Below are 17,645 nucleotides of genomic sequence, written 5' to 3' on the forward strand. Positions count from 1 at the left end.
TGACTTACTCTTTTACTGTACGCTGTACTCATTTCCCAGATATTCATCTCTCTCCACTTGAGTACCATCTCACTACAATGTTTAAAAAATCTTTTTTTTAATTTGAGTAACTTTAAATATTTGATGCATTTGTCTTGATTTGCTCAATTTCTGTTGTGTGTTATGTCAAAGGATTGTTACCTCCCTTACACTTGCAATCAAGGTGAACTTTGGTGCCATATTACCTGTAAACCTGTAAAATGATGGCATTTTCTCCTTTATGCCTCAGGAAGAGGTCAGGGATCTTCAATAAGTGAGTGTGGAAGTGCAGGACATTCACCCTAGGTTGACAAAAGTGCTGCAGTCATTCCTTTGGAAGAGCTCTTTGGAGGGGCCCAAATTCAGAGCAGAGTATGTCAAGACTTTCCCAGATGGAGTTGTAGGTCCCAGACGGATCCGTGGAGTTGTCCTTGAAACAAAATTTTGAATTGCGTACCAGCACTGTGTATTTTACGGGTTATGTGCTGGTTGCCTCAGCTGTATCTGTGTGACAGCCAATGTGCCTGGTTATCCTCTTTGGAAACAGCATTGTAGCAGAAGGAGAAGTAGCCTCAGGGTCTGGCTGAGATATGGTTGCTTGAATGTTTCTAATTGTGGGGATCCCTCGGTGACTTCTCGGCAGAGCTCTTTTTTCACTAAAAAGTGACATTGTGAGTTACTGTGTGATCTGACGTACAGCGACACCACCAGGCAGACCTCAAGACTTCTGTGGGGCTCAACCAGTTCCAGCCATCAGAGGATATGATCATTTGTACAAACAAGGACTGCTACGCAGAGCTGATGCCGATTGTGTTGTGCTGGGTCAGCTGTTTCACAGCTGGCTGAGGATGCCATCGTGCTGTATTTCATCTGTGAGAGCCACCTCTTTTTCATATCATTCCATCCTGTGAAGCTTCTTCATTTCTTTAAATGTCTTTCTAAGTCTTTCTTGGTCATTTCTTTAAACACCTACAAGAAGTAGGCATCTATGTTTGACACAACCTTTACTCCTGGTTGGTTAGCCTTGGGAACTCAGCGAACACTCCTGAAGTTCCCTGGTGCCCAAGCAAATCTGGCAGTGGAACTTCAAAGATCTCTAATTAAGGCAATGGGTATGGAAAAGCAGATTCAGATCCTATGTCTGGATAACTCTGCACTTATCAACGTTTCCAAGACCACACAGTGATTCTCTAAGCAATCAGTAGTGAATTCTGCATGGCAGGAATTGAAGAAGGGGGAAATGGATGGGACTCTGGTCATAGCCAAGTGTTCCTGCCATCTGCCAACTGACTCCCCCTTGGGTCTATGCCCACATTGGGGCATAGCTATGGAGGAGGGATGAGAAGGAAAACCATTCTGTAAAATGCATGGGATGAAACATGTTAAATGGTTCCTGTAGGAGAAGCTCCAAGTGTTACCATCCTCCTTCCCCGCACTTAAATTCTTCCCCTGTTTCAAATGTCAAGCATATCATCAAATGCTGATAGTGATATCTGTCTAAGTACCACACAGGGGCACAAGAAATGTCTGCGATGAATGTGAGAAAGCTGCATATTCTGTCTGTGACTTGTCCGCCCACCTGCAGGATGGTACTAGAGACCACAGAAAGCTTTTCCACCTCTGTCAAGTCCCTGATGCTCCCGTCTACAACGCTTGTCTCTGAAAGAGCTCCTTTTACTGCTCCCGAATAACTGACACCTAACTCCGCATGTTCTCGCTAGAAAACAGCAGGCTTTGTCAGCAGCCAATTTTCAAGGAAATTGGCCGTTTAAAACCACATCCCAAGTAGCTGGCTATACCTATTAGCCTTAGCTGACCTATATTGAAATTTACTGTCTGTCATCTCTTTGTTTCTGTAGTCTTTATCTTTAAATAATCAGCTCTTTTGTTTACTAGATGTTGGTCATGGGTACTGTATTTCCACTACATTAGCTCTACTCAGGGGAAAGTAATAGCTCTAGATTGAAGCATAAGCCATTTGTTTTCCTGTAATGAGGAACGCTCTGCTGCATGCTTTCTAACTGATTAGATGAATTATGCTTTATTTGCCTTGAGAAGAACCATACTTAAAAGCAACTTTCTGAAGAGGAAATGAGGCGGAGAGCGCACAAGCGGAAAAAAAGGCTCTGTCTCCATTAATGCTTCCCGAGCTGCGTTTTCACACATTTCTTGACTGAGCAATCCTGATGCTTATTGCTGGAAATGTACCAGGCTAAAAATTAATTGCAGGCTAATTACTTTATGTCAAGAAGCTGCCCAATTATTTCTCAAATTTGCTACAATGGCAATTCTAAAAGTGCTTATGTACTTTCCTTCCTTCGAGACTGTATCGGAGGATTTTATCAGTGGCAAACGCAAGTGAGGTAAGCCCTTTCATCAGAATAAAACTGCAGAGATCAGGTGTTTTTTAAAGAGTTATTTTCATTACTTTGATACCTGCAGTAGTTTAGATTTGTGGTGGTCACTCGTGTCCGTTTATGGTACTGCCATTGAAAGCGCAGAGGGTTATATGCACCAGGGTGTTATTCGGTATATCTATATATAGAATGTTTCCTAGCATTTATACTGCAACAGTCTGTTCAGAAGAAGGACTTTTAAAATTATTCAACGCACTCAGTGGGACACCTTCTTCTTTAAAGGAATTGTTGCCATGGTGTTTTACCCCTTGGCCTATGTCTTGCTTAGAATAAATTATATTTCCTTTACAGAAGCAATTCATGCTTCTACTCTCCTGAATTATGCTAAACAATCCCTTTCTTTTCTTTATCTGAAAGGACAGAAGCTTTTCACCTTTTTTTTTTTTTTTTAATTGAACTCTCTCAACCTTAATCTTCTCCGTAGTTCCTCATATATGAGATTCGTTTTGTGGGAATTCTCTGATTTTTCTCCACTTTAAATGTTCTCATACAGTTATGCCTTGAAATGTTCATACTCTAATGTAATTTACCATCTTTTGATAATCCTCCTAGAGAAGTCTAATATCCCAGTGCCTATTAAACACACCTGGCTCCACTGTGCGCCAGAGAAAAGCATTTTTTATTGGTCTTACAAAAAAAAAAAAAAAAAGCTGGCAACATCTGGTTAAAACAGTGTAATTTGGATGCCTCAACCGATCGTTGGTTTTGTACCACAGGAGGAAGAAAGGTTACCTTTCTAGGTCATGCTTGAAAACTTGATGCTTTCTGGGTCAGTCACCAAAGTGTTTGGCCCTGGTTTGGCAGAGGGGCAGCCGTGAGGGCAATGGCTGAAGAGGCAGCCGGTTGCAGAAAGGTGCCACGGCGAGTTACGGTCTCTGCTGATACCATGTTGAAGAGCAGTAGCCCACCTTCACCATGGCTTGCATTGCTGGGAGATGTTTGTTCAACACTTTGGAAGATGAATCCTTCACATTAGGGGAGAGCACAAGAAATAGCGTTAGATAATGTTACCAAGCAAACAGGAGAACTGCCTTCTTTCCTCTCCTGTGTTTCTCAATGAAGTGCCATCCTGCATGGTGCCTGTTAGAGTGAGTTGGTTTTATAGGGGTGAGGACTGATAAGTCCAAAAAAGGAAGGACTACCCAGGCTTCTTTGAAAGGCAGTTATAAGACCAAACTCATGCAAGTTCCTTTTTAAAGTAGACCATGGCTTAGGCATGGTCTACTTTTTACTCTTTTTTATTTGCTTCACTGAAAATGTCTCCTGAGAAAGAAGCAAAGCCTTTGGCATTTTACATTGTTCAGTGGTTGCTTTATTTTTCAGCAGTGCTGTTCCATAGATGTGCAATTTGCCCTTTCTTTGAGCGTTTTTTTTGTATCTTTGTGGTATGGAAAAAAATTCTGATTGAAAGATTGATGGGCAGATATCTCTCTGAACTATTACATGCTTTAAGGCAAGAGCAGAGAACACAGAGAGTTACAGATGTCCTTTGGAAAGGCAGGTCAAAGCTTAAGTGGGCAAGAATAGGGGAAGAGAGGCCCATCAAACACACTGAAATATAACATTGGGAAAAGTTCTAGATGTCCTGTTTTCATAATAAGTGCTTGACAATGTAAATTGAAGTCGCAGAGATTAGGTTATAAAAGGGAATTGCCTGATTATAATATAAGAAAAATTCAGCAAATTTCTGAGTGAAATTCACACCTCTGTTGAGGGACAGCACAGCCTATGAAGAACTTGCATCCTACTTTGAGTATTAAAATGAAAATAGCGGCTGTTAGGTTCGTTTATTCTATTTTGGTCAAGGCAGCGGAGTTGCCCCTGGAATGCATTAGAATGCTCAAAAAGACACTGAAAGCAGGATACGTTATTACTGATTTCCCTCAATTTAATTACTATTGGACAACTTGAAATCAAACATCTTTCCTTTTCTCTTCACTGTAATTCTGTGGCAATTCATGTATCACTTCTGAAGTATTGCTGACTTGGCTGGTGTTTTCACGCGGTTCCAACAGTACAGCATACCAGCCCACTTTTATCCATTGAATATATTTCATATTGGCAGAAGTCTTCTAAAAAAGGATAGAACAATCCTTAGGCCTCATGCAGTTATCGGGGATTTATTATATACGCTCTGGAGTTAATCAGAATTTAGAGATGCAATTATCGTTTAGCTGCACACTAAGCATCATCTTTACGTTAAGCACTTCTTGAGCTATAGGAAACAGTACAGAATAAGTTGCATTTGTTTTGTCTTTAAATCTCCTTGCACTTTCCTCTAAAGCACTGACTAGTCTGAAATCTTCAGATGCCATAAAAGAGGCAGCAGACTTTGATTAAGCAGCTGCTCCTGTTATCTGATTTAATGGTGACGATGAACTGGATGTTCTTGTGATCCAGAAGGTATGCTGATTCGTGAGACTGCATTTAGAAATTGCCTTCATCCCTCAGAGGAATGCAGTGAATCATTGCACGGGGTGAAAAACTACAGCTGTTGAGTGGTGTGTGGTAGTAGGCAATACCTAGCAGTAATACCAGGCATGGAAATATTGAAGGGGATATTATCTGCAGGGGGAACATCAGGAGGAGGTGGCACGTAGGCAGAATGTAACTGTCCAAGTTCAAGCAAGGCTGGCACTGCAGAAATACTACTCTTCTTTTTATATACCGTGACTGAAATGGAGAAAGGGCTGATTCATTCTTTCTCTGCCTTTGCATTATTTATGCCAAAGTAAAACAAGTATAAAATAACTCTCATCGGGTGCAATCTCTTTACAATAGAACAAACGCAGCATTCCTAAAACTCTTAAAAAGATAGCTTTGGTCTTATGTGGGTTCTCTGAGAAAACTCTCCATTTTGTGTCTCACCAGCGTTTGCTCATCTGCGATCTCTCATGAGATGATGCATATTTGGACAGCCACTCCAGCGTCCTCTTGTTAGAAGACAAGTTTTTTACAGACATTAGCGCTGCTAGTACCCAGTTCTGAACATCAAGTCATTGGGAACTGAGTTCCTAAAGTCCAGCTGGCTCTCACCAACATCTTTGTCCTTGATTAGCTTTCTCTGGCTAGCAGTCTATTCTCTGGCCTAGACTACGTTGCTGAAATATGCATGTAGTTGGGTGCAACCAAGAGAAATTAAATGACATTTTCATGTTCTAGCTTTTGTTAACTTGCTCAAGTTTCAGATTTATGAAGGACATGCAGCTGTGTTAAAAGAAAAATACATGAAGTCAAGCACACAGTGTGCTGCTTCGCAGGGAAGGCTGATGACTTTCTTATCACTTCTTTATCCCTAAGAACGTCAAGGTTTATCTAGATTTGGTTGTCAGATAAACAGAAAAATAGTAATCCCTTAGTCAAACAAGAAACTATTGATATTAGTACCAATTTAATCTTTCATATGTCTTTTTCTTTTAGTGTGTTAAATTTATGTCACACAATTCCTGCTCTTACATAAACACTGGGCAAGTCAAAGACAGAACAACCTCTAATAAAACAAGAGACCATGATAGTGAGGAGATTTACAAACTCGGTGTTACTGATGAGTGAGCTACAGAGTAGAGGCAACAACCAAAAAACACAGAACTACTGAGAAGCCAGCTGGCCCATTTTCCTGCCCTAAGGTTCAGCTATTCCCTGCTTCTCCTGGCAATGCTTACCTAGACAATTCTTAAATGCGGCAAAGGTGGTGGCACATTCCTTCCACCAGCAATCTGTCCCAATACTTAGTCATTCCTGTCAGTAAACTAGTTACCTTTAGTCTAGTTTATACCTCTTCAGATCCTACAGCATCTCTATTCTATTTATTCTTTCCACCCTTCTTGTTGTCTCTCTGCCCCCAGAAGGGCAGAGGTTTTTGGTATTTACTATTAACTTCATTTGAAGTTTCTCAAATACAGTAATGCTGGCCAGCAATACAAAAGCCTTAGAACAGACATTTCTGAAACTCAAGATGATTTTTTCAAATCTTACTCCAGCAAACTCAAATACTATTTTGAAATTCAAGCTTCATCTTCTTTGTCTGTGAGATTTACCAAATAAAAGGTCTCCAGGTGGAACCTGCAGTAGCTTTCGTGGTGCAAGCAGAACTGCACCTAGACCTGCTATACTGTTATCAGGGACTTTGAGCTACTCACAGAGTGAAAATGGGAACTGAAGAAATTGCTGTTTTTACATAGGCACTTTCCATGTGATGACAGTATTAACTTCCTTTTCCTTTCAGAAGGGTTGTGCACAGTTGTCTTGCTGTTCAGAGTACCTGCTATCGCAGAATCACAGAATGGTTCAGGTTGGAAGGGACCTTAAAGATCACCTAGTTCCAACCTCCTGCCATGGGCAGGGACACCTCCCACTAGACCAGGCTGCTCAAAGCCCCATCCAGCCTGGCCTTGAACACTTCCAGGGATGGGGCATCCACACCCTCCCTGGGCAACCTGTTCCAGTGTCTCACCACCCTCACAGTAAAGAATTTCTTCCTGATATCCAATGTAAATCTACCCTCTTTCAATTTGAGGCTGTTACCCCATGTCCTATCACTACACTCCCTGATAAAGAGTCCCTCCCTATCCTTCCTGTAGGCCCCCTTTAGGTACTGGAAGGCTGCTATAAGGTCTCCTCAGAGCCTTCTGTTCTCCAGGCTGAACAGCCCCAACTCTCTCAGCCTGCCCTCATAGCATAGGTGCTCCAGCCCTCTGATCATCTTCATGGCCCTCCGCTGGACCCGCTCCAACAGGTCCATGTCCTTCTTGTGGTGAGAATTCCAGAGCTGGAAGCAGTACTCCAGGTGGGGTCTCACCAGAGCAGAGTAGAGGGGCAGAATCACCTCCCTTGACCTGCTGGCCACACATCTTTCGATGCAGCCCAGGATGCAGTTGGCTTTCTGGGCTGCAAGCGCGCATTGCCTGCTCATGTTGAGCTTCTCGTCCACCAGCACCCCCAAGTCCTTCTCCTCAGGGCTGCTCTCAAGATCTTAGGTAAAGATCTGCTGTCTCAGATCTTGGGCAAAGCAGGGTGCCAAATACTGGTTTTGGAGAAGTCATCAGGCAGACTGTATATGGAAATGCAGGGATCTTTTTAGTGAATAGACGCTGAGTCTTGTCATTCTGCAGAAGACTGGGCAGAAAAAGTGTATTGGAAAGAGCTGTGGATCATAGTCATAGAAAAAAAGGGCCAAAAGACAGCTTGAGAGGCCAACTAGCTGTACATTTGTCCAGTTGTACAAAATTGCTGGTGGCAGTCAGCAGCCTTAGCAGTACGGGTTATTGAGATTCCCCATCTTTCCATCCCAAAGGCAGTTCCCCACAGGACTCATCTGACATGAACAAAGAGTGACAGTCGGCAAGGAGCAGCAAAGGAAGAGGAGGAGCCAGAATGTGCCCTGCTCCCCTCCTCTCATCAAGTACTTTGTAGAACCACCCACAAAATTGCTTGAGTCTAATGCTTGACAGGCTTTCCCATCCCATACTCTGCCCTCCTCCTCTTTAGCTCCTGATATGGTCCTACAGGCAGCCTTAGAGGTCAAATAGCAAGTGGTAGCAGGAAATGTGGAGATACAGGAATTTCAGTGTCTGTCCCAGGAAATGAGTGGTGCAGGGAAGATTCATTCATCTCTTCAGGACAATGCATTACCTCTTATATTTTTGTTGTTTCCCCTGTGAGGTTTTCCCATGGGAGGGGACAAGTGAATTAACTATTTTATCATCTCGACTGTGTCCTCCCTCTGAAAGAACCAGGCATTCTCTTTTGTGCCGATTTCATTGATTGATGTAATCAGACTGGCTACTAATCAAAGTGATCTCAGTAGCCTAATTCTGTACCTGATCTCTCTCTGTTTGTGCTTCAAGGTCTTTGACAGGGTCCGAGAAGATTGCCCTAATTTCCACGAGAAGATTAAGCCTATTAATGCTGAGCTCACTCAACCTAAGCTGGCCATCAGTGCTGAAGATGAGGAGGAGCTTCTGACCCGGGTCAATGTTGTCTTCCACTGTGCAGCAACAGTTCGCTTTGATGAACCCCTGAAGTATGTCCTGCTTTCTGTATTTGCTAAGCATGATCCAGAACGCACAGCAGCCCGTAACGCACCAGTCAGTGCATCTCTTGTATAGCTGCAGTGATAATTCTCCATTTACGTTTTCATGCTACGTGTGGTTCTGCGCTGAATGTGCAATGTAAGTGCTCTCAAAACGTCATGTGCACGTGCACATCAAAAGCGAAGTATCATCTTGGCAGATTTCCATGGGAACAGAAGGAAGTACTGCGAGCTTGGGTTGTAATATAGCAAGGGAGTTAAGTATGACCTAAAATTGGGATAGGGAAAAATGTGTTTTAGGTCAAGAGGGAGAGGTTTTGGCAGATCTAGCTGGAGACAGCTTGAAGTGAAACTATGTTGTGTCTGTCTCTAAAGCTAGTGTTAATGGCTTTTCTTTGTCACTGAGTAACTGAAGAAGGAAATGAGATGTTGTTGTTTAAGAAAATAGCCTATCACAAGCTTTAAAATACCCAACACTCAGTGTAATTAACTGTTTAAAATAAATGCTCAATTTCTGAAGGCACTCCCTGGGGAGTGCCTTTCCAGGCGGGCTTTCCATTAAGAGAGAACAGCAGAAATAAGCCACTAAACGAAGACTGGATGTGTAAGTGCTTCTATGCAAATTGTAAAGGTCCAGAAACTGAGGTGGAGGACCTGGATTGCCAGATCTTCAGTTTTTTGAAAAACGCTACAGCTGTGAGAGTAGAAAACACAATTATTAATGTTGGTCTTCATTTGCTCGTACGTAGGCTAAATAGATGTCCACTGTGTCCCCCATTAATAATTGCTTTTTGCAACACCTGATTAGAGAACCCGCGAGAAAGGAAGCAGCTCTTGATTGAGCCTTGAGCCACACGTAGAACCTGGCTCAAGATATAAGTAGCAAAGCACTGCGCTGCATTAATAGCCATAAATGTTTTTGAATCAATACACGAACAAACACACTATAAAAATACATCACAGTGGCATGTAACATCAAAGGGAAACTATGTTTTTAATAAGGAGGATAGCTAGAAAGAAGTTAAAAGAAGAAGTTAAAAGAAAAAGTTAAAAGGGTCATCTGCTTGCAGGCAGCATAGAAACTATTTAAAGGCTGATTGCATGTGATCTGTCAAAATCTCTCCAACAGAACAAGGAAAATCCAGTACGATTAAATGGCAAAGTACAAAAAGTTGTTAAAATCAAATCATTCCTGTCTGAATGAGAAAATACATTGCATGGGTAAAAGTTCTAGCAAGTTAACTGTGAAAGCATATAATACTGCAGCTCAAATAAAAATTTTGAGCAGCGATTTGCTGATAACACAAAAAATAAAAATGTTGTTAAAACACGGCAGAAGCCCAAAGCCTACCACGGAACGTGTAGAGCCACTAGATAAGGGAGGTGCAAAAGCAGTCCTAGAAAAGCAGTCAAGAAAGCAGCAACAGAGAAACAAAATGAATTGCTGGCATTAACATGCAGTACATTTAGGGAATTCTCCAGATGGAAACTGTGTTATATTGAAATATTAGTAGATGCAGTTTAAATATAAATAGAAAAAATAAAGAGTAATAAATCACCCAGGTTAGATGATATTCCCTGAGAAGGCTAAAGGAACTCTGCACGTCTCAGCAGAAATCTATGCTGGGCCCATATTCTGAGCGCAATTCTGTTCGCCCCATCTCAGAAGGGATACAATCGAATAGAAATGTACACAGACGAACAACTTTCCTAAGAAGGGAAACTAACGTAGAAGTATTCATCCTGCTAGAAGGGCAGGAGGAAACAGAAATCTATAGCAAATGCTATTCTTTAATAGCAGCATGCTAAAAAAAATATTAGTATCTCTGGCTTTAAATATTGTGATCCAAACATTAATCATACTCTTAGCTTCTGTTTTCATTCATCTGGACTATTTACAATTTCTCTTCAATGTACGTGTTGTTGAAAGCTTCTACTCCCGGGCTGAACAGATTGCATATTCCTTAGCCTTTTCCCTTCTGTACAAGAAAGTGTCTTTCTTCCAGTATAAAGCATGCGAAAACGTTGAACGTCTGTTCACTGAGATCCATTGCAGATAGTCTCTAGGACAACTTCTAGCTATGCTGGGTGCTTCAAGGTCAGCCTTGCTAACCAGGACTCTTTGTCTCTTATGTTTATCAGTCCTCTTCTCCATTCCTTTGGAATTTAAGCTGTTATCTCTAATTGTGTCTTCTTTCAGTATGAATCTGTTTTTCTGGGCCCAAGGACCCTTTGCTGGTTACTGAGACCCATGTGCTTATCTGATTTAGCACTGGTCCTTTAAGGACCAGGTTGAATGGGGACAGTAGGAACCATAACGCCTCAGTGGTTGTGCATATTGGAAATATTTGTACCAGGGAGGGGGTGGCAAGTATGTCAGATTTAGAGATTTTAGTGAAATGTTAACTCCGATCCTTTGATTTGAGTGAAAATATTTTACTGAGTCACATTCTGTGGCCAGAACAGTGGATCCAACAGCATTGCTCTGAAAGCTGGTTTAGCCCTTTCATTTCATTGAAGCTTTCCACTCTCATATGACCCCTTCTCTTCCCTTACTTCCCTTTTCATTATTTGGGGTTTGGATAATGCTCAGCTTTCATATATTCTTTCCGGTGAAATGCATTTTTTTGCTTGCCCTCTTTAGGCACGCCCTGCAACTGAATGCAATGGGCACACAGCGGCTTCTAGAACTGGCCCGGCAGATGCAGAACCTCGAGGCCTTCATCCACATCTCCACCGCTTATGCAAACTGTGTCCGGAAATGCATAGATGAAGTCATCTACCCACCCCCAGCTGAACCCAAGAAGCTCTTCGATTTAGTAGAGTAAGTAGGAGCTGCATCGCCTCTTCTGACATGGGTTTTGCTTCATTCTGCAGAAGACCTCTGAATTGTTCATGTAATCTCTCCACTGGGATTTTTGTTTGTAGTCGCTGCTATTACTCTATTGCCTTGTCTGCACACACCCATGCCATGAGACAGACCAAGGGAAGAGAGAGCTTTCGTTCTAGGTGGTTTTGAGGGGTACTGTTCACAGAATGTCATCCAGTAACTCTGTCCCTTCTGGGTTTTATCTTGAAACTAGCTTTACTGAGATTTTTTTTGAAAATAGAAGAAACAGAGACTCTGTTTTGGACCCTTTTTGTATTTGGAGAGCTGCTGAAGTCGTGCTTTATAAATATTTGGTTGACTTTAAGAATATTTTTCCAAATACAAAATTGTTAGAAAACAGCATAAACCACAGTTAATAACCCTGTGATTTCGGCTACCTCTAAATTTTTTCACACACTGCTTATTTATAAGGACCGTTTGATTTCATGGGAGTCCAGCATTGGGTAAGTTATGCGCGAGAGTATTTGCTGCCAGGAACGGCATTGTGTTGCTGCTTTCTGTAAGACTCAGCTCTGTTGCTACCTTAGTAAGAACTGAAATTTTTCATATACCTTACATTAATTTCATTATCTCTTCAGCTTCCCAACGTTATTTCCACTTATTTCAACAATGCTGTGGTATTAAACCAGAGTTATATGGGGATGAGTCAGAAATAGGCTGTTTTAGAGACTTCGGTGTGAGAATCCAGGACTTTGAGGGAACAACAAAAAAGCTTGTTTAACTGAATTTACTGAAATGAAGAGTAATTAAAAAAAAATTACAAAATCTGCTGAAAAAGGCCCCAGGACATCTTCCCCTTAGAAGAATTTTCCCACAGCTGTAACTTTGTTTTCATTTATTTTCTAGTGGTATTCCACTTTTGTGGTATAAGCAACTGACCTGTGAACTAGTAACCCAAAGAGCTGGTATAAAAATCTTTCTTCTCTTTGATTTAGGGTAATAGGAGATGAGATTAATTAATGTCCGCTAGGAGAACCACTGGGTCTTTATTTCCAAAAATTGTTTGTCTAAAGAAATAATTTCAGTGTCTAAGCGCTATTCCAGAAAATTGGTACAAATCGGTGTTTTCTATTTGAATTTCTCCATTAGCCCATATTCTTGGATATGTTTACTTCCAGCTAGTAGTCACCTATCATTTATCACTTATTCAGAGTGGAGCATTGCATTATAGCAGTAGACTGCCTGGCCCAATATCTCACCCTCAACCTGTGGATACTTTTTTGCAATCTGCTCCCCTTGTAGCGCCCCAGAAACCAGAAGTGTTGTATGAGGGGTGTTACGTCCTGTTCTTTTCTGATCTGTTTTTGAATGCTCTAATTTGTTTTAATCCCTTTTTGAACTTTCCGGTTCTCTGCCTCTGCAACCCCCCATGGAAGCAGGTTCCAGAAGTTTACTAACGAGCTGCTGCGTAAAGACGAGTTTTCTCTTACCTGTTTCAAGCTGTTACACTAGTAGTTTCATTGCGCGTCCCATAGTTGTAGCATTGCAGTAGCTGCAGCATTTGCCCTTTTCCCTCCCTCTGCAGTTCTTTAAGTCTGTATCACATTCACCCTGGACCTTCTCTTCTGCAGTCTCAACCTTTTGACTATCTTCTCATAAGCCTGTGCTGGTTTTGGCTGGGATAGAGTTCATTTTTTAAGCTAGTATGTGGCTATGTTTTGGATTTGTGCTGAAAACAATGTTGATAACACAGGGATGTTTTAGTTATTGATGAGCAGTGCTTACACAGCGTCAAGGCCTCTTCTGCTCCTCACCCCACCCCACCAGCAAGTAGGCTGGGGGTGCACAAGAAGTTGGGAGGGGACATAGCTGGGACAGCTGACCGCAGCTGACCAAAGGGCTACTCCATGCCATATCACATCATTCTCAACATACAAAGCTGTGGGAAGAAGAAGGAAGGAGAGATGTTTAGAGTTAGGCATTTGTCTTCCCAAGTAACCGTTGTGTGTGACGGAGCCCTGCTTTCCTGGAGATGGCTGAACACCTGCCTGCCCGTGGGAAGCAGTGAGAGAATTCCTTGTTTTGCTTTGCTTCTGCACAGCTTTTGCTTTACCTATTAAACTGTCTTTAGCTGGGTGGTGCTTATTGGCTGGCCAGTGTTAAACCACGACAATGCCAACAGATCTGTCTCCTTGATGATTTCAGTTGCCGTTCCTCTCTGCCTTTTTTTAACTCCACTTGCTCCCTGAGGTGCAGGGGCCAGACAGAACTGCATGCAGTACTCAAGGTGGGGTCACTCAAAGTTTTATTTAAATAGCTTCAAAATGACGCCATTGGTCTTGTTCTCAGTACCTGATGATGTCCAACATTTCGTTGACTTTTTTTGTCTGCTGCTACTCATTGACTTGTAGATTTCACAGAGCTGTCAGCTGTGCTTCCAAGAGCTCTTGCTGAGCTGCAACTGCCAGTTCTGAGTTCAGCAGTCTCTAAGACCAGTTTAGGCAGCATTTCCCTAAATGCATTACCTTACCTTTACCTGCAGTGAAGCTAGTCTGACACCTTTTTGCCCCCTAACTCAGTTTTACAATGTCCTTTGGGGTTCATCACTGTTACATTTCGCTGCCCCAGAAAGCTTACCATCACTTGCAACTTTGGAAACAATTACTGCTGATGGCTCAGATAAAAAAGACTCCAGCAAAGGACTCAATGCTAATCAGAAAAATGCAGAATTGCCTGGCTACCCCAGAGGTGGCTGCTTCAGCCACTTCGTATAAGACACTAAAAATTTATTTATCATAGTTTGCATGTGCAGCAGAGAGGATGATGTTTGAAAGAAAGGTTGAGTGACAGAGGATGGGCTTTCAGATGTGTTCTTTGATATGTTTATCTTAGTTGTACGTTTGGTTGGGGTTTTTTAGTTGCATAATTAGAGATGGGGTTTCTTTTTTACTAGATTTTTGAATTTGTTTTACAGTTTTTCCCATGCCCCACACTCCAGAGGTTCACAGCCTTCTGGTACTTTTAGTGAGACAGAAGTCACAGCATGCTCTCAGCTAGGATGGCGTCTGTTCCTTTACAGCGTTTGCAGGTAGCATTATAATTGCTCACAGCAAAGACAACCACTGCCTTCAAAGGCATTGAAATCAGGTGGGCCTTGTTGAAAATCACTGTCTTCAGGGTCATTGGTTTGGAAGGCATTCTGCAAATCAAAGGCAATATATGACAGAGATGCCTGAGGCTGCAGAGTGTGTGGAGAAGCAGGATGGGGAAAGTCCCTGTGATGTTGGGATGACATGATATAGGCAGAATAGGTTAGAGAAAACTGAGACTGTGAAGGGGGTTACTTGGAGAGAGAGAGAAGACAAAAGCAGGGTTGGAAGGAGATGGGAGAGATGCATCTTTTATTATTCACCATGTAGGTAGAAGAAGAAATATCTGAGTATAGAAAGTTTCAGAGAAAGGCGATTAACAGATATCAGAATATCACGTTCAAAAAGGTAACAAGGAAATATAAACAACACTTGCCTTAAAGTACTCTCTTGCAATTGCATTAAGAGGCCCAACTGGATGCAATAACGGATCCATGTGATGATGCTTTTTGCCATGCAATCGATATATGCTTATTCAGTTGAAATAGCAAGTAAGACTCCTAGCTGTTTCTTTTTCTGTTCTTATCCACCTATTATATCTCTGCTTTTCGGTATTTTGGTATTTAACCTGCAAGTAAAGCCTTAGGCCTAATCTGTGTAAACCAAAAGTCACGCTTCGAAGTGCTGCCAGGCCAATAGAGGAAACGTATAATCTGCCACATCAAGCCAGGTTTGCCTTAATCTAAAGCTGAGGGAAATCAGCTTTGAAGGGTGTGCTGAGGTAAGGAACACAGTGTGCAGTGAAGTGTGGGCTGAAGCAGAACTGTTTTCATTATTGCAGAAAGTGTAGATTCGTCATCGCTTGGAAGAAAGAGAGTGTCTTCTTAATGCAAGGTTATTAACGCAGAAAGTTATGGTTTCCTATGGCGGAGTAATGTGGTGCATATATGTGGTGAAAGAGGAAGTTACTGTTTCATTTGCATCTCTTGTTTCTATGGGGCAATTGCAGCAGCGAGCGAAAGCAGTGGCTTTGTAATTTAGCATTTTGAAATCTTCAAAGTAGGTCACGGAGGAGTAGGAACCGTTCGCCCTGCTGAACTGTCAGCTCAGTGCTCCTGTGATGGTAATGCTGGCAGATCAAATCGCCTGGTGGGACAGTACCTTTGAGACAGGCAGGAGCGTGGTCCTCTTGATGACCACTTAAAATAATGCAGAGGCCTGTCTGGAAGGATGAGGGCAAGGGGAAGTTTCATCTCCTTGTGCTTCTGCACCTGTCTTTGTTTTGTGAGAAACACTAACCTATAAGCCCCTATTATTTAAAAATAAATAAAGAGAGTAGGAGGGAGAAGAGACTTGTATGCAAGTCTCTTTATTCTGAGTTCCTGAATGAACTTAGCCTTCCTCCAGGCTCCACAGAAATAGACATCTCCTTTCGGTAGGCTGGTAATTAATTACTGAACAGATTCAAACAATGGCAATTCATCTGAGACCCTGAGGAGGCTGGGTTCAGTGGCTGCCTAAACAGGCTTTGTAAATAAAGTCAATATTGTGTGCTGCTTATAGCTTCTGTGTAGTTCAGCCTCATATTTTATGCTTAAACAATTTTTCTGCCTTGTTTCTGAAACATGGGACTAGGGTTACAAAGGAAAGTATTTGTGCCTCCGTAGGCTTTTTTTATTTAAAAAAAATAATTTCTATATACTAAAAGCTCTCAGCTTCTTTTTAACTTGTTCCAAAACTGAGAGATTCACTGGATTCAACCCTCCCCTGCAAACTCTTTTGCAGTTTCAGTGAATCAGCGTTTTCTCATACAACATTTTTTGCGTAATATTTCCATCTGTGTCTCATGAGAGTGTTCTAAAAAGCAGTGTGCCGCCTCAGCCATCAGGTGTTTGCATGTTTAAGTTCATACGATCAAGGAATTCTGTAGGTGTGACGGTCTCCACCTTATTCCTCTCCCTTTGACCTCCACCTGTTTCTGAAATTCAAGCTGAAGAGGGGTGAAGTGAGGATCCTTGCAATGCCCCCGGGGAAGAACGCGCCCGTTCAGTCTGAACTGTAAGTCCATTGACTTAATTACAAATTGGATTATAGGAGTTAATCTTTGGTTCTGCGGTGTAACACCAGACTGCTGAAAGCCTGTCAGGGATTGGCAGCGGTGTGCAAGGCCTCTGGAAGTACAGCCAGTTCCTGTCCTTTAGACCCCAGTGCTGGCAGGACCGGCGAAGTCTTGATGGCGTGCCAGGGAAGAGCCTTTGAGCCTCAGGCCCCGCTGCAGCACCATGGTGGTAAGGGCCACTCTTTTAAAGGTATATATGTAACTACTTCTGATGGATTAGATATCCAAATACCTTTTAAAAAAAAAACAAAAAAAAACCAACAAAAAAAAAAAAACAAAAAAAACCAAAAAAACCCCACAACTCAGTGGGGGTTTTTTTGATTTGTTTGGTTTTTTTTCAAGCAGCTAGCACTGACAGTTTCCTAACTTCCTATGTGAACAAGCTGCGGGAAACCAGTAGGAAGGAACATGTAACACTGTAAATAAATAGTGCTTAATATGGCTTAATATCCCTGTAGTACATTTTTCTAGCTTTTGAGACTTTTGTAACGCTACTTGACTCAGTGACTGAAGGTTAACAAGAATCTCCTGAAACGTACTTGGGAGTATATAGGGATCGTGTTGGTTAAGGATGAGAGCTAACTAGCGAGAGCGCTAAGTTGGAAAGCTCCATGAATCTGTAGACTATGGCTATATTGACATTACAGGTTTCAGTGAAGCATAATGCACACATGAGATTGTATAGATACCCGAAGTTGAGCTGAACATCGTAGCATGAATCTCACCAGGGTTATTTTGCATTTTGAAGACAAAAGCAACGCTTCTCCCACAGAGCTGTTACAAATCCAAACCAGTCATTCCTTGCTTGGTCTTAAATGGCTCTCACTTGCTTATCCTTTATTTCAGGTGAGGATTCCTGTCTCACTGGTCTTTTCTCTCTCTGCGTGGCGGATAATGACGTTCTTCTTATTTCCTGTAGGTGGTTGGATGAATCTATCATTCAAGACATCACACCCAAGCTGCTTGGGGACTGGCCCAACACTTACACCTACACCAAAGCCTTGTCAGAATACCTGATTCAGCAAGAGAAAGGAAACCTGAACATTGCTATCATCAGGCCATCCATCGTGGGAGCTAGCTGGCATGAGCCTTTCCCAGTAAGCATGAATACATAGCAATTCCGTGCTGAGGGCCCTTTGAT

At 42.1% G+C, this 17,645-nt stretch overlaps 1 protein-coding gene across 4 annotated transcripts in view; it reads left to right on the top strand.

Moving 5' to 3' along the window:
• The window catches only part of FAR2 (fatty acyl-CoA reductase 2), a 157,644-nt gene that overhangs the window by 109,912 nt on the left and 30,087 nt on the right, over window positions 1–17,645 (top strand). For all 4 annotated transcript variants that reach the window (XM_054224206.1, XM_054224186.1, XM_054224196.1 and 1 more), the window contains 3 exons: window positions 8,282–8,457; window positions 11,111–11,290; window positions 17,424–17,601. In XM_054224206.1, coding sequence (XP_054080181.1) covers window positions 8,282–8,457; window positions 11,111–11,290; window positions 17,424–17,601 — 534 coding nt within the window. The remainder of the gene's footprint in view (window positions 1–8,281; window positions 8,458–11,110; window positions 11,291–17,423; window positions 17,602–17,645) is intronic.

This window comes from Rissa tridactyla, chromosome 1 (assembly GCF_028500815.1).
Source record: "Rissa tridactyla isolate bRisTri1 chromosome 1, bRisTri1.patW.cur.20221130, whole genome shotgun sequence".
NCBI classification, from domain to species: Eukaryota; Metazoa; Chordata; class Aves; order Charadriiformes; family Laridae; genus Rissa; species Rissa tridactyla.